This window comes from Mytilus edulis, chromosome 12, assembly GCF_963676685.1.
Source record: "Mytilus edulis chromosome 12, xbMytEdul2.2, whole genome shotgun sequence".
Lineage (NCBI taxonomy): Eukaryota > Metazoa > Mollusca > Bivalvia > Mytilida > Mytilidae > Mytilus > Mytilus edulis.
Genome location: NC_092355.1, coordinates 45,492,744 through 45,509,063, shown reverse-complemented (window position 1 = coordinate 45,509,063; position 16,320 = coordinate 45,492,744). Strand labels below are relative to the sequence as shown.

At 31.5% G+C, this 16,320-nt stretch overlaps 1 protein-coding gene across 1 annotated transcript; it reads left to right on the top strand.

The window, feature by feature from the left end:
• Positions 1 to 6,445: 6,445 nt before the first annotated feature.
• On the top strand, positions 6,446 to 15,838 carry LOC139498609 (uncharacterized). The gene is made up of 3 exons (XM_071287073.1): positions 6,446 to 7,063; positions 13,860 to 14,009; positions 14,906 to 15,838. Exons 1-3 carry the CDS (start codon positions 6,847 to 6,849, stop codon positions 15,178 to 15,180), a joined length of 642 nt encoding a protein of 213 aa, XP_071143174.1. The 5' UTR covers positions 6,446 to 6,846; the 3' UTR covers positions 15,181 to 15,838.
• Positions 15,839 to 16,320: the final 482 nt, after the last annotated feature.

Here is a 16,320-nt window from a genome sequence, read left to right as displayed (position 1 = left end):
CTCGAATGACTTTAAACTACATGAGTTTACTCGTGCATGAACTCAATATCCCAATCAAAGCGACCTTACTATAATTAACCAAACACTAGTCAACTATAAACACACAACATTTTTACATGTTCAATTTTTGTACAACTTTGATAAATACATTTATTCTCACAAGCCCAGACTTATAAGTATATGGATGTAAATACATACATAAGTAATTATGTCAAACAAGAAACAATTACAGTCAAACCTTTATAAAGGTCACCCTTGAGACCATAGAAAACTTACCTTATCAAAAAAAGGTCAAATGTGACCTATTACTAGTGGTGACTGTATGTTAAATATGAGGAAGACAAATAAAAACAAAATTAGGAGTTCAAAATACAGTAGCAATGACTAAAGGTCATTGATAAGTGCCTTTAGATGAATCTTAACTAGAAATATATCATATACAAACTTGTTTTCTATACTGTCTGCTGATCTAGCCCTCTATGGGCTAAAACAAAGGTTTTTGCCAGATTTAACAAAACTACTGGTTTCAACTAAATTAATGCCTAGGAAACATAGAGTGCAGGCATAGACAAACTAAATATTGGTCTCAGATATGTAAAATACAATAACAAGTATTATGCTGAAATATTTTTTTTTGTCAACCCCTGCACTCTATGCTTTCCTATCCTAGAATTAAAAGGAAATGTATACATTTTAATTACATTTTTGTCGACAATCAAAACAAACGCCTTTTGTGACATCATGAATAGACTGCAAGTACGAAAACTAAGGGAAAAAACCCCCATATTTTCGATATTGTCATTGTATTAGCTATAATACGTTTTCTTATTGGTCAATTAATCCTAATTTTAAGTTTACGCCAGAAACAGGGGCCATTTTAGAACCTTGTCGAACCCTACTCCTTTGACAAATTCAAATTGTATCTGTGTTTAGTGGTTCCTTACCATGTTTTTAGTATGAGCTGTATCGGTTTGAAATCAACCTTATACAAATCAACGTCAATAGATATAGGAAGATGTGGTGTGACTGCCAATGAGACAACTCTCCATCCAAATAACAATTTAAAAAAAAAAAGTTAACCATTAAAACCAGTTTTAATCCACGAAAATGCCTGTACCAAGTCAGGAAAATGACAGTTGTTGTCAATGTATGGCCTTCAACACGGAGCCTTGGCTCACACCGAACAACAAGCTATAAAGGGCCCCAAAATTAGTAGTGTAAAACCATTCAAACGGGAAAACCAACGGTCTAATCTATATAAAAAATTGTGAAATGAGAAACACGTATAAATTACATAAACAAACTACAACTACTGTACATCAGATTCCTGACTTAGGACAGGTGCAAACATTTGCAGCGGGATTAAACGTTTTAATGGTACCAAATCTTCTCCCTTTTTCTGAAACAATAGCATAACATCATACGATAAAATATAAAATGTCAATACATATGTTAACCTTTTAAGTTTTGAAAAAAATTCAACAGAAAGTCTTGGACTGTTTACAAGTTGTATTATTAATCGACTGCTACAAAACGGAACATGATTCATCTTTTATTTCATTGTATTTACTACATGAATATTCCAAAATCTATCAGAGTATAATACATGTTCATATTTACGTACACTTGCATAAAGTTGATTTCTATCCGAAGCAGCTCATATTTTAAATGATTTCATTGATATCAAGTTCTAAAATTGAAAAAATAATATAGAATTTGCAACATCATTTTGGTGTATATCTCATGACAACATATGAGAAATGGGACAAATTCAAACATTTGTTTAAACATTCAAAATATTCCATTAGAATGTAAAAATATTTTATTGACTTTTGTGAAAAAAATTATTAAAAAAACATTAAACGTATAGTTTGAAAAGAGATCCTTACAGACATTGTCAAACGGTAACAGTTGTTTGTTATGTTTGTCTGATCTATGAATGGCAATGAAGGCAGGACATGTAGGAAAACAAGTTGGCAACAGTATACTTTATTATTTTGATATTTGGTAAAGACTAACATCGATCACAAACATGCATTTCAATAGCATGTGTAGTAAACGAGGTGGCACCGCAGATTCATGCTGAAGTGCCTTCAAATGATAGTATAATGTGTTTATGAGTTGGCCTCCATGGGGGTATGTTTTAAGAACATGAAACCCCTTCGCTTCATTCATACTTCAGTGTCTACATAGGGGCTGTCATACAAGTGAGAGGTTTAGCTAGCTATAAAACCAGGTTTAATCCACGAAAATGCCTGTACCAAGTCAGGAATACGATAGTTGTCTAATCGTTTGATGTGTGTGAACTTTTGATTTTGCCATTTGATTAGGTACTTTCCGTTTTGAATTTTCCTCGGAGTTAAGTATTTTTGTGATTTTACTTTTTATAGGTAAAAATGGATATTTCATATGAATGCATTAAAGTCTAAAGTTCCCGTCTGGCTTCTTAATTAATATGACCCATACGATTATCTACAGCCTGTCGATAAAATGTATTGCCGAAACGTTTATTGTTATCTTAAAGTTCGTTCCTTTGTGTGTTATATTGTCGTTTTGTTTTTTGTTGCACTTTAGTATTTCTGTTATTTCGTTGTTTTCCTCTTATATTTGATGTGTTTCCCTCAGTTGTAGTTTGTAAGGGACGACATCAAAAGTTCAATGGAGGATAAAAAAAAAACTTAATTCGTATAGTTTTTTCACTGACCCCCTACCCCCCTCTTAACTTTATATGTGAAAAAAATTGATTGACCAATACGGATATATTTAAAATCGATGTCAATTGATTTAAACAAAACTTGCAGCATTTTTGACCCCCACCCCAAAACTATTTGAATTAAGTTTGTTTTATCCTTCATTGATTTTTTTATGTCCCTAACCCGGATTTGTTTTATGACTATCGAACAGCGGTATACTACTGTTGCCTTTATTTATAAATGTTGTCCGCGGAAAGAAGCTTCTATCATCCCATCACACCTCTAGTAAGTATATCTACCCTATTAACATTTATCATTAAAAGAAGAGGGCTGTATATGAGTTACCGAATAATATCTATCAACTGCCATTTAATTAAAATTGAAAACTTTTATTTGATACGATTTGGTGGACATGTATTTGGAAGAGTTAAAATGTCAAAGCTGTCAACGGAGTTTAAAGGATAAATGTTCAAAATATGTATGATGACACAAAATAACACGGACACTCTGAAAAAACATTTATCAAGGCTATAGGAAATTTCTTTTTTAGAGACGAGTGCCTGTGTGACACTATCTAAACTGACTGACTATTAAAAATAAAAGCCGGTAAAATACCTATTACGCTTATTTGTGATAATCCAAAGAGAACAAAAAAGGGGAATTCGGCTGGAATATTAATGAGAAAGTTATTGAAGCAAACACCAGTCGACACAGGTTACAGAAGCAAACCCCCAAAACATATAAGAGTTAGTAATGACGAACGAAACGAAGATTTCTATCATGAATGGTTGGAATATTTAAAGTGACATTATTAATATTTGCAACTAATCAAACGTTTTTTTTTATAACATAGAAACCGTTGGAGGAGTCCAAGTTAATCAACCGACAATTAAATAAGTAGATTCCGCAAAGCGGATCGACAAAAGCTTGCAGGGAACTACTGAAAAAAGATCGAAAATTGTGTAGAGGCTGAGATTTTATCATGCAAACCACTTACAGAATCTGTCCAAACTGGGGTACATCGATTTGATTTTTCTCTAGCGACTAGACATATACAACCAGAGTCTTAAAAATGTAGAACACAAAAATCAATAATAAGAATAGATATTAAAGGACAAATCAGTTCATTGTTAGAAACTCTGAAAATTTACAAGACTCCAAGATTCCGAGTGAACTGATATTGGAATGATTGTTTTCATGTATAGATGATGTTTTTAATATGTGCATGTTACTCGCCTGGACTATTGTTGTCTACTCTTTGGTCGGGTTGTTGTCTCTTTGACATATTCCCCATTTCCATTCTTAATTTTATGAAGTTAATCACTGATTATTCCGTGAATAGGGATATTTGTGAGTGCTAATCATAGAATGCAGGGAAGGTATTGGACTATTTTTCCGTGACTTAAGACATTGGATTCGTGTGAATATCAAGATTTCAGAACCTAACTGACTTGATACCAGTTACTGATTGAATAAAAGAACGCGATAATGACGCATTCAAACAACACAAAAACATATTGAAGGCAACGCAGTTTTCAACAGTAGACCTGTGATGTTTAAAGCTCCGTGTCTACAAACAAGTTTTTAAAGGAAACAATTATTTCAACACATAACAAGCATTAAGAAATGACATAAAACAAAATCTAAACGAAGTTCGTGACGTAGGACAGGTCCATGCATTTGTTATACTGTAGCTTTTAAATTGACGAGGGAACAATAAAACATTCGCAACAAACAAAGCACTTTTCTTTTAATGTCTTCGGTTCCATCGAGTTGTGTATGTTTGAAAAATATGCAGTAATTGTTTCTAAAAGTGTATTAAGAAGCTGAAAAGAAGAACAACAGGAGCAAGTAATTCAGAAGTTGTCGTTTGTTGTCGTGTAGCATATTTATTTTTCGCTAATTATTTTGTTCATAAATTAGGCCGTTTGTTTTCAAGTTTGAGGTGTCTTACATTTGGCATTTCGTGACCTTTTATAGCTGACTGTCATCAGTACATTTTGCACCAAAATAAATAAAGATCCTTAATTCATATATTTCTTGAAACTAATTGTTCATAAATTATATAAGTAGATAAGACAAAAAACCTTTTTTAATATAGGAAATTACAAACTATATTAACCATAACATTATTGAATAGATATAAATTTATTCAATTAAAAAAAGGTGACGATTCGTAAAATTAACGAGACGTTATAATTTATGATACATGCTCTATGTAAATTCGTGATTTAAATTTCTTTTGCATTTTAACCTTGGTCCACATTACCAACCTACCCTTCAAATATTTACATGCGATAGTCTATTCGAATTGAATATTTCAAAAGATATAAACTGTTCAATATACAATTATTGATCAGCACTAATGGGGCACATTTAGGGTGTAGAATTATATTAAATCTATGTACGTAGATAAAAGTACGAATTAAAGTATAGCGGCATGCGTTCATGAGACAACAACCCATTTCAACAATAAAGCTGTATTCTTGAAAGTTAAAAAACTTGACAGAATCCCCCCCCCCCCCTCCCACACACACACATTTTTTTAATTATTGTATAAATTTATAAAGCACACGTGCACAAAAGTAGTCCTAATTGCGAAAAAACGATAACTTAGTATGCCTTGCTTTATGTTTATCAGTGAAAACTTATTATCCTAAATCCTGGTCACGGATTGTGTTTATAATTTGGCATTGCAAAAAAATCATCTTAGAGACTTTTTACTACGTCATTATTATCTATTGGATATATTGATACCATAGTCTGGGAGAAAATGATTTATTTATTGGATATATTGATTCCATAGTCTGGGAGAAAATGATTTATTTATTGGATATATTGATTCCATAGTCTGGGAGAAAATGATTTATTTATTAGTTGTTATTGACTTTGATAGTCCAAGTTTTGATCTAGCTTAATTCTAGTAATCTTTAATTGGTTATTATGTTACAAGTTTTTTGTACTTCGCGTTGATTTGATGAGTTTAGCCATTTCGAACTAATTTTGAGTAAGTTCAACATTGTCACAGGTTAGATGAGGGTTGATCGTTCTACTTCTTATCGTTTGCTATCTACTCTTTTTTGTATTTAAATATAATTTCTATAAGTTCTTATAAATACGTCTATTTGTTTGAAGTGCTTTAATTCTAATATCCGTACAAACCTTAATAAAACTCAGCTTTAAAAACGGAACAAGGGTCACCAACAAGTGCGAAATGCTAATTTACAACTTAAAAAAAATCCGTATACCAATCTTTGAAAGCAAAAAATCTTTTTGTTAGTAAGTGCGACACATATTTTGTCCAATATGTTCTTCTAGTCTCAGATTTTTTATTAAAGATTTTACCAAACTTTAGAATGGATAAATTTACAAGTAAACCTGATGCCACAATTTTGATTGGTTGAGATTGCTTAACGCTTAACAATGAAATGCGAAACAGATCTCAAGAAGCTTCAGACAATTTTCAAATTAGTTCTTACCTCATATTTCTTATTTTCATTAAAACTAAAAAAGAAATGTGAACCGACAAATACATTATAAATAAAAGTTCACAGATAAACAATATTCAATTTCTAACATTCATTGTTCTTGGAACTTGCTCTATACAATTTAAATTTCCATACTTAGACTTACATAAAGTATACAGAAAATAAGAATATAAAAAACGAAATAGGAGTATTAAACCCCGACAGAGCCTCGGGTTTTGTATTTATTGTTGTTCACGTTCTAATCTAAAGGTATAAGAACTATACATATGATTTAAAGGTTGAACTAGGCCCAGTTTAAAATCTTATTTGTTGGAAAGAAACCAAAATTGCACATTAAACTTTCATGCGTAATCAACAGCAGTAGGATTGAAGTTTTAACAGTCCAAAGTTTTGATTTATTTGGGGTATTCTGATACTTAGCCCACACGAAGGAACCTATTAGCGCAAGTCTTGAATTTCTTACTGAAAATTGACATAAGTTTGATTTAGATTATTGTGCTAAAATGACAGAATACCAAACCGGTAGAGAAATGTGAACAAACAGTTCCGTGTGATTGTTAAATGCACAAGCAAGTGCTTATATAACCCTTTTTGCTAAATTTCGGATTAAAATAAAAAGTGTTTAATCATTTCGAATTTCGAAGAAAAAGGATCTTTACAACAAAATGCCGTGCAAATTTAACTGTCCTTGTCGAATTGGTCTTGACTGGATATCGGGAATTGTGGAACTTATTAGTTTGATTTTCTTTTTGTCTGGATTTGGGACTAAATACTGGGCGGTGTCAGAAGATGGAGCTATACATTCTGGACTCTTTACAACGTGTACCACAGATATACATATATTGTGTTACGCTACCCATAACTATTATCATTCATCAGCAGGTAATAATTATTTCAGAAAATAATAATAACAATAAATGCTTTTTAAGAAGGTTAGTATAACGATATTATTGTAATAATACACAATAGATACAGAAATGACCAAAATTATTGACAGACAACACTAAATACAAACACCGCCTTAAATGAGTAAAACAAACCTGCAACCAAAGACAAAACCATATAGGGAGGGTTGTGTAAACCCCCAACACGTCCTTGTTCCAATTATGGAGCCTATAATTCAGTGGTTGTCGTTTGTTGCTGCTTATCGTATTTGTTTTTGTAAATTGTTTTGAAGATAAATCTGGCAATTAATTTCTCGTTTTACATTTCTCAGTTCGGGGACTTTTATAGCTTACTATTGTTCATTGGTTGAAGGCCCTATGATTACTAATGAGGCAACTATCCACTTGAATCCGGTTCCAAATGCAGTGTATGTCAGCAGCTATAGATAAGTGCACTTCATTCAGCAAATGGCGAAACACATACAAAAATCCCGACATGATTATATGTGAATCAATTCATACGAGAAAACTAGTAACGGTCTAATTCATAACAAAACAATACAATGAGAAAAAAATGTATTTCAGACACCAACGACGACACCTGAATTTCAGGCTCCTGACTTGGGACAGACACAGTAATAACGTGGCGGGATCAAATATGTATGCATATCTATATCTAGTATGTACTAAGAGTTAAACATATAAACACATAATACAACCTTGTACAGTCAGTTGAGTTTACATTTATTTAATTTGATGTTTTAGACACTGTTATCAACGGACAAATGATTTTGTTCTAGCTTCATCTATGACCATAAACCTCCTCACAAATTTACCGAGTGAAAAAACTTGTATGATATCATTTCTGTATATTCTTCATACTTTATGCAAGTATTTTTTTTTGTAAGTAACTATCTTTTGTCCTAAAAATGTTCATCTTTCAGGTACGATACAACTTTCCGAAATCTACCAATTTTCAACAAATAAAATTTCGAGCATACCAATTTACTCAGTGTGAACTCTTAATATAATAACATCGGAATCATATTATATAAGAGACTGACAATTACATGTAATGACCATATTTGCAATTGAAATAAAATACTCGCTTCTCTCAGTGTTTTCAAACTGTATTCGCTCTCTCACGTAGACATATTCATATTTTTTTTCTATTTTTTTTCTTATTTTCTATATTTTCAAAATATGGGTTATTAATAAACTGTTTTTAAACGTCTCTTTCAAACTAAAATTTTGTAAACAATAAAATTCAAATATTGTCCACAACGCAACAAACTCACAAAAAGAGGTTTTGCAGACATAATATATATCATGTATTTTATTTTTTAGATGTTAAGGTTTTAATTCATACTTTTAATGACATCTCGAGGCCGCTTTTTTCAGAGCAAAAAAGTTAAATTATTTGATAGTTTTGTTTAATTTTTTCCCTTCATAATAACCTATTTACGAGAACTTTTTCTTGCGACCCGTCTTTTATGTCGTACTTGTAGAAAAAGTGCGTACGTTGAGGAGACCCATTTGAACAACACAAAAAAATGGCAATTATTTTTAGCCATTGAGGACAAAATCTTTAAGTAAAACAATGAAAATAAATTGACAGGAAAGTTAATAATAGCAAATAATAAAATCAAACTAATAATAAGTACAATGTTATAGAATCAAAAACATCAAACGAAATGAAAAAAAAAATATCGAACTTAAAACTCAAGGGATCAAATGATATTCTAGTAAAACATGTAAAACGTGTGAATATTAAGTGAAAATTAAAATCACAAAACTACTGAAATCCAAGGAAAATTTAATCGGAAAGTCCATAATCACACGGCAAAATCAAATGACAAAACACATCAAACGAGTTGACAACAACTGTCATATTCCTGATTTGGTACAGGCATTTTCAAATGTAGAAAATGGTGGATTGAACCTGGTTTTATAGCACTAAACCACTAACTTGTACGACAGTTGCATCAGATTTAATAATATTGATAATGATGCGTCAACAAAACAATGAGACACCATAGGTAAAAATGTCACACATAAAGGTAAAAAGTCTAGTTCGGTAGGTCCCATTCGTGAAAAGGGAACGGGATTGTAGTTAAAACATAAGGAACATGTCCGATATTATCTACGATATTCAATTACGGTTTGAAACCAACTCATGATGTCGTCCGTAAAATTTATGAAGTGATGATTTCAGCTTCCCAATGCTTCACTGTTGGGAAGCTGAAATCATTTCTTTTGTCGTAAAGTTCTGTTTTCAACCGACCCTCGTAGTCAATATCCAGATATAAATCCTAATCAAGTGGCAAAATCAAGGGCTTAAATACATCAAACGAAGGGATAACAACTGTCATATTCCTGACTTGGTACAGGCTTTTTGAAATGTTGAAAATGGTGGATTGAACCTGGTTTTATTGCTTTTTTTGTTTTTGTTTTTATCAGATATAAAAGAAAGAAGCGTGTGCGGCAGAATAGAAATAGCGGAAATTTAATGACAGAAAGTTATCATCATATACTTAATAGATTTAAATAATTTAAATATTTCCAAAAAATCAAAGCTATCCATCTTATGAATGCATTTGATAAAGAATTACGATTTTTTTTCATGTTTTTACACTTAATTTTGCATTTGAGGAGATTGATGACAAAATCGTATTAGTTTTTATCTCAAAGAAAATACCTAGTTTGATATAGTCATCATTTGGGTTTTGGTTTACAACTTTCTAATACCGTTCTTGGGATAGCTTCTGAAAATTTGTCAAAGTCTAAATTGTTAAAATTGGAGTCTTCTACGTGCGTTTATAATTTGATGTTTTATTAAGAAACAAACCAATTTTTTTTTCAAAACTTATACCAAAGTTTTTACACTTAATTTTGCATTTGAGGAAATTGCTGACAAAATCGTATTAGTTTTTATCTCAAAGAAATTACCTAGTTTGATATAGTCATCATTTGGGTTTTGGTTTACAACTTTCTAATATCGTTCTTGGGATAGCTTCTGAAAATTTGTCAAAGTCTAAATTGTTAAAATTGGAGTCTTCTACGTGCGTTTATAATTTGATGTTTTATTAAGAAACAAACCAATTTTTTTTTCAAAACTTATACCAAAGTTTTTACACTTAATTTTGCATTTGAGGAAATTGCTGACAAAATCGTATTAGTTTTTATCTCAAAGAAATTACCTAGTTTGATATAGTCATCATTTGGGTTTTGGTTTACAACTTTCTAATATCGTTCTTGGGATAGCTACTGAAAATTTGTCAAAGTCTAAATTGTTAAAATTGGAGTCTTCTACGTGCGTTTATAATTTGATGTTCTATTAAGAAATAAACCAATTTTTTTTTCAAAACTTATACCAAAGTTTCAGTGATTGATAGAACAGGAAAAGTTATTCGATTTCGACTCTTTAATTCAATATACATTCCGATGTAACCAATAACTTCTACATAAGTTGTGTATGCCACGTTTTTCTTATATAGCTACCAGGAATGATCGACGTTCAATACATTTAGTTATTTTATTTTTTAAACAAATCAATTGATAACCTTTTGATTTTATTGGCAAGGTGATGCATTTTAAGTCTTCAAAGTGAATCATACTTTGTCATTCACCTCTCTGTGTAAGTCCGTTAGGTTTTGGTGTTTTTTTTTAAATGTGTATTGTAATTTCTTCAAATGACATGACCTTTGAAGAGTAAATAGAATTGATTGCATACACGTTTTTTATTCAATATCCAATTTGCAAGGAGGTTTATGGTCATCGAAAAAGTTTGCCAAATTTAAGAAGTTCCAACACTTTTCAGTCAAATGATACACCATGGTTAATTTGCAACTCTGTTCAAACCATTGGTTCATTTTTAGCGCAGATTCACAGTGTTATCTGATCTGATCATCATAAAAAAAAACTGGACAAAGAAATATAAATATATGATTTTTTTTTATTAGTTGTTACCTATCATATGGAATACAAATGAGAGGTTTAGCGCTTTAAAACCAGGTTCAATCCACCAATCTACATTGGATAATGCCTGTACCAAGTATTTAATGTTTGTGTTTTGTCGTTTGATATTGTCGTGTGATTAGGGACTTTCCGTTTTGAATTTTCCTTAGAGTTCAGTATTTTTGTTATTTTACTTTATACTGCAGTCTCTCCCCGTATTCAATATATGTCCAAATGTTTCCATCGTAGAGCAGAAGTTTTATCTCTCCTTAACTGTACCTGATATATTCCATATATTCCATATCAGGTACAGTTAAGGAGAGATAAAAAAAAAAAAAAGCTTTTGTGTATCGGAGACTTGCACCCTTCTAAGACCATTCAAAACATATATATGAGCATAGTGAAATTATTGTAAACAATAAAAATAACTAATCTGTAGTTTGGGTCGTTGTTTAATTTGCGTCTGAATTTTCATGTATTCTCATTTCTTTTTCTCTCATTGCATTACAGCAGCGTTTACTTGATTTAAATCATTAAGGACATACGATACAGTTACAGGGAAGGTAATGACGTTGCTAACGTAACATGTTATTTTCGCGACGTCAAACTATGAAATATCGGGAAAAATGCATTTTTCGACTATTTTTTATCATTCAAACTGATTTAATTTGAAAACGAGTGCATCGACCCCTATTTTTTAAAACGACATTTTGTTTCATTTTGCAGGGAGATTATGTGCACCAAATTTTATTAAACTGTAAATAGAGGATTTTTTTTAATTTTGATAAATATACAGCAAAAAAATACGATTTTTTCTTAATTCATGACCATTTGATAAATATAAGTTATTTCAGAATAAAAAATGCATATTTTTTTAGGAAACTTATAAAATACAAAAATTACCGATTATTTAACAAAAATACAATTTGTGTTTATCTTTTAAAACAAAAAAGTTATGTCTTTCTTTCGAAAAAGAAAATACGGATACAAATCTGAATTTTAAGCAAATATACAAAATTTCGACCTAATTTTACTCAAAAAGTAGCACATGAAGGTATATTTTTTTATTACATATTTGATTTAATCAGGTAGAAAATAGCCTACATGCAAATTTTCACCAACTTGTAAATACAGGTTCAAAACTGTATCGTATGCCCTTAAAACATTTCGGAAAGGACATTTTTTTTACCATGTAATGATTTTTTTTACAATTTAGGCAAATAACTTTCCCCGTAGTTACAGTATGCATTCCAGTTATTGACGCAATTTATATATATTATAACATATTCTTGCGAGTATTTTTTTCAAATACCGAACTCAGATGAAAATTCAAAACGGAAAATCCCTAAGCAAGTGGGAAAATCCAAAGCTCAAATGCATCAAACGAATGGATAACAATTGCATATTCCTGACCATATTTCGGTTTTTTTTGTAATGATATAATATTATCAAATATTTAAAAAAAAATATAGTATAATTAAAAAACCAGTCAAAAATTAAATCAATAACCATAGTTGTGAAAAGACCTATCTTGTTTTTATTTACTACAAAGCGAAAAGTATTCTTTGCAGATTTTATTCGACATGCAGAAGAATAACCAGTATCATCAATCATGCGGCATATGGCTATGAAAGAACGTTAGGAAATTTTGAATCGATCTTATAAGATTTATAACTAATCTATCATGAAATTTATTTCTCAAGATTCAAATTAATTTCTTTGTTATAAATATTTTGTGCATGATATAATGAACAAATTTACAGTAATTTCGTGGAACAAGTCACTTTTCGGGTGACAACATAGATAAGCACGCTTTATAAAGTGGTCTTTCCTGAAAATTCAGACATAGACTTTACCTCGTTTTAGTAATTAAATGCCAATTCATTGAAAAAAACATAGTCCTAGTTTTTTTCAGAGCCTAGTCCTAGTTAAACCTAACTTAGTCCTCTTTAAACAGAGTTTTTTTTCTACAAAAATGGGTTCGTGCATTCATTTGACCATGAAAAATCTAACTTTGTTAAGAAACGCACTGATTAAAAAAAAAACTACCAACTATACTGTGAATGATATCATACTAGACATTTTGATAGACAACATATTGGCTGAGTCTGGTGAATTGATATTTCAAAAGACAGTTGGTATTCCAATGTGTAATAATTGTGCACCCCTACTGGCTCACTTGGTTTTGTACTCATGAAGCAGAATTCATACAAAAACATTCTTAAAGGAAAAAGATAAAACAAATCTTTCAAAAAAAGTCCTTTAATTTTAATTTCATATGTATTGACGATCCCCTATCACTAAATAATCCACATTTCATGCAGTGAAAAGTAAAATCACAAAAAAATATTGAACTCCGAAGAAAATTCAAAACGAAAAGTCCCTAATCAAATGGCAAAATCAAAAACTCAAACACATTAAACGAATGGATAACAACTGTCATATTCCTAACTTTGTTCAGGCATTTTCTTTTAAAAAAAAAAATGGTGGATTGAACCTGGTTTTATAGCGCTAAACCTCTCACTAGTACGACAGTCGCAGACTGTGTAAACGAGCCTTTGACATTATCAACTGTGCAGGAGCGGATCCAGCCATTTTAAAAAGGGGGGTCCTTACCCAGGACAAGGGTTCCAACTACATGTCTCCATTCAAATGCATTGCTCGTCCAAAAAAGGGGGGCTCCAACCACGGACCCCCTGGAACCGCCACTGCACTGTGTCTTCATTCATATGTTTATGACTTCAGTACAAAATGATATGTGTTTTATTATCATTATTAGATTTAGATATCACACTTTTATTTGATTGTTAACAACTCGTCTCACTTTATAATTTCAGCCAAAGGTAGGGTCATGGGTGCTGCAGTTATTGAGATATTTACTACTTGTGGATTACTATTTGTTCTACTTTTAATGCTGTTGTACATGTGCGGCTTATTCGAAGAAAAAGCAGTTGGAAGATTAGCTGCACTCACATCTTACATCACAAGTATGTTTGATTTGTTAAATTATAAACATATAGATTACTTATATAACTTATGAATATGATTGTCAATGAGACAATTATCCACCAGAGTTCAAATGACGTAGTTTAGTTTAAACATATTTATTTATAGTGGATTGGGAAACAAGTTTTGCAACTTATATCAATACCTTTCCACTTTGAGGGTGCGAGTGCTGCCTTGTAGCGGCATTAGCTTGCTCTTTTTCGAAATCAAGGGTGTCTTTTACGTGCAAGAGATATGGCTCTCTCTTAACACGGGTCAGACATATATTGTCCCCTTCCGACAGACTATCATCGTTTCCTCATGTCCAAATGACGAAGGTGCAAGCAAGTTACGACCGTCAATAATGAGCAAACCTTAACTATACAGTCAGCTGTAAAAGTACCCACACGACAAGATCTGAAACAATTTAAACAAGAAATTACAACGGTTTGATTTATGAAAATACAATTAATGAAAAACAAATACGGCGCACAACAACACAAAAATGACAATCACCCAATATAAAGGCTCCTGTTTTGGCACATAATGCATGTGGCGGGCTAAACTTGTTTGTGAGCACTCAATCTACCTACTAACATATACAGCACCGATATATGAGTATTTGTAGTTAGACCAACGTATTAAACAATACAAATGCATTAAATGGCAGTGCAAATACGTCATACACATTCTGAGAAAAGCATGACGTATTATTGTAAGAAGACTTTCCACAGATGACTAATTGTCTCTGCGATAATATTGATTTTACATTGTGCTGTACCATTATTAGATCTTATTACTTATCTCTATGAAAACAAATGATAAGGGAACACATGTACACATAACCAAGGCCAGTTTATAATACATCTATAGTAAATAAGCAATTGGTTTATTTCAGGTTTCTTTGGATTTCTTGGTGTAATCTTGTTTGGTGCTGGTGCTAACAGTATTGACTTTTCCGTCGGTTGGTCGATGGGGTTAGTAATCATGGGATTATTATTGAACATTGTAGCAGGCATTTTTATTCACATAGGAAGTAATCAGTATGTCGATGAAAAACTATTTCAGCAGTCTAAACATCTAAGAACTAAATCAGCTATTCCACCATTACCCCCTATTCGACCGCAAGCTCAAGTGACGTCTCGATTTTCAAAGATGAAATTATCTGCATAAATATAAAGACTGTTCAGCAATACAATTTGACGAATGGCCAGTTGGTAACAGGTGAAAAGATTTTGACGACATCGTTATTTCGGTGGACACTTAGATATAGAAAACAGTTTTATGACGAGGATTCCAAAATATTCCTAATATTTATGATATGACGTATAAACGGTGTCAGGTGGTTCCCCTGTGATTTCTAGTCAATAAACATAATAATAAAGCGGCCTAGCATACTGGACAAGCATATTGGTTGTTGTATGATTTTACCAAAGACGCGATCAATAGTTGGCTGGTTTTGAGAAAATTATTTTCGGAATGCTAGTAGTGTTCTTACATCTTATTTTAGAATACAATCTAGAACCTTTGCTGTTATTTCAGTGTGTGAATACTTTTTTTAATTTATATCTGTTCGATTTAATTGGTGCATTATTAACTTTAAACACTAGCATTATGAGTGAAATGTAAAAGATAATTTTGAAATCGGAGAAGTGAAAGTTAAAGTGAAGAGCTTAAGTGCTTTTTATTTGTATACTAGTATATCTGTGTTTAAATGTGTTTAAATGAATATATGAGATTAGGAAAGATGTGAGGGTTGAGAAATGTACCGTATACTATAAAATTTGATTACATCCCAATGAGATAATCCAATAAATTAAGATGAAAAATGTGTTATTTTTTCCTTCATAGGTTTGACGTTTGTTGATCAATTTTGATAAATATAAATATCAAAACAGTTCAATAAAACATGGGACTGCATTGCCCATACCTTTGAAATGATGGCACACACTGTCGCGTTGACATTTGAAACGTTCTATCAGTTTCCATATATTGTCTGACAAATCATAACAACTAAAACGGCATAATGTCTGTATCAAATGTTTCAGTTTGCATTATACTTCAGCTTTAAATTCTCTAATCACATCTATGTCTTACGTACATTATATCCTTTCAGAATCCTGTGAATTTTCGCCTTTCTGCTGTTTTGCAATCTGAATATTCTTGACAAAATCGATAAATACTCGAAATACAAATCAATCAGAAATATCAATTACCTGATGTATAATGGTGATTAGTCGCGTATGGAATATTAATTTCTATATAGGCAGAATTTCTGTTTGCGGAGAGACCGACTAAACTTTCTTGAGATTT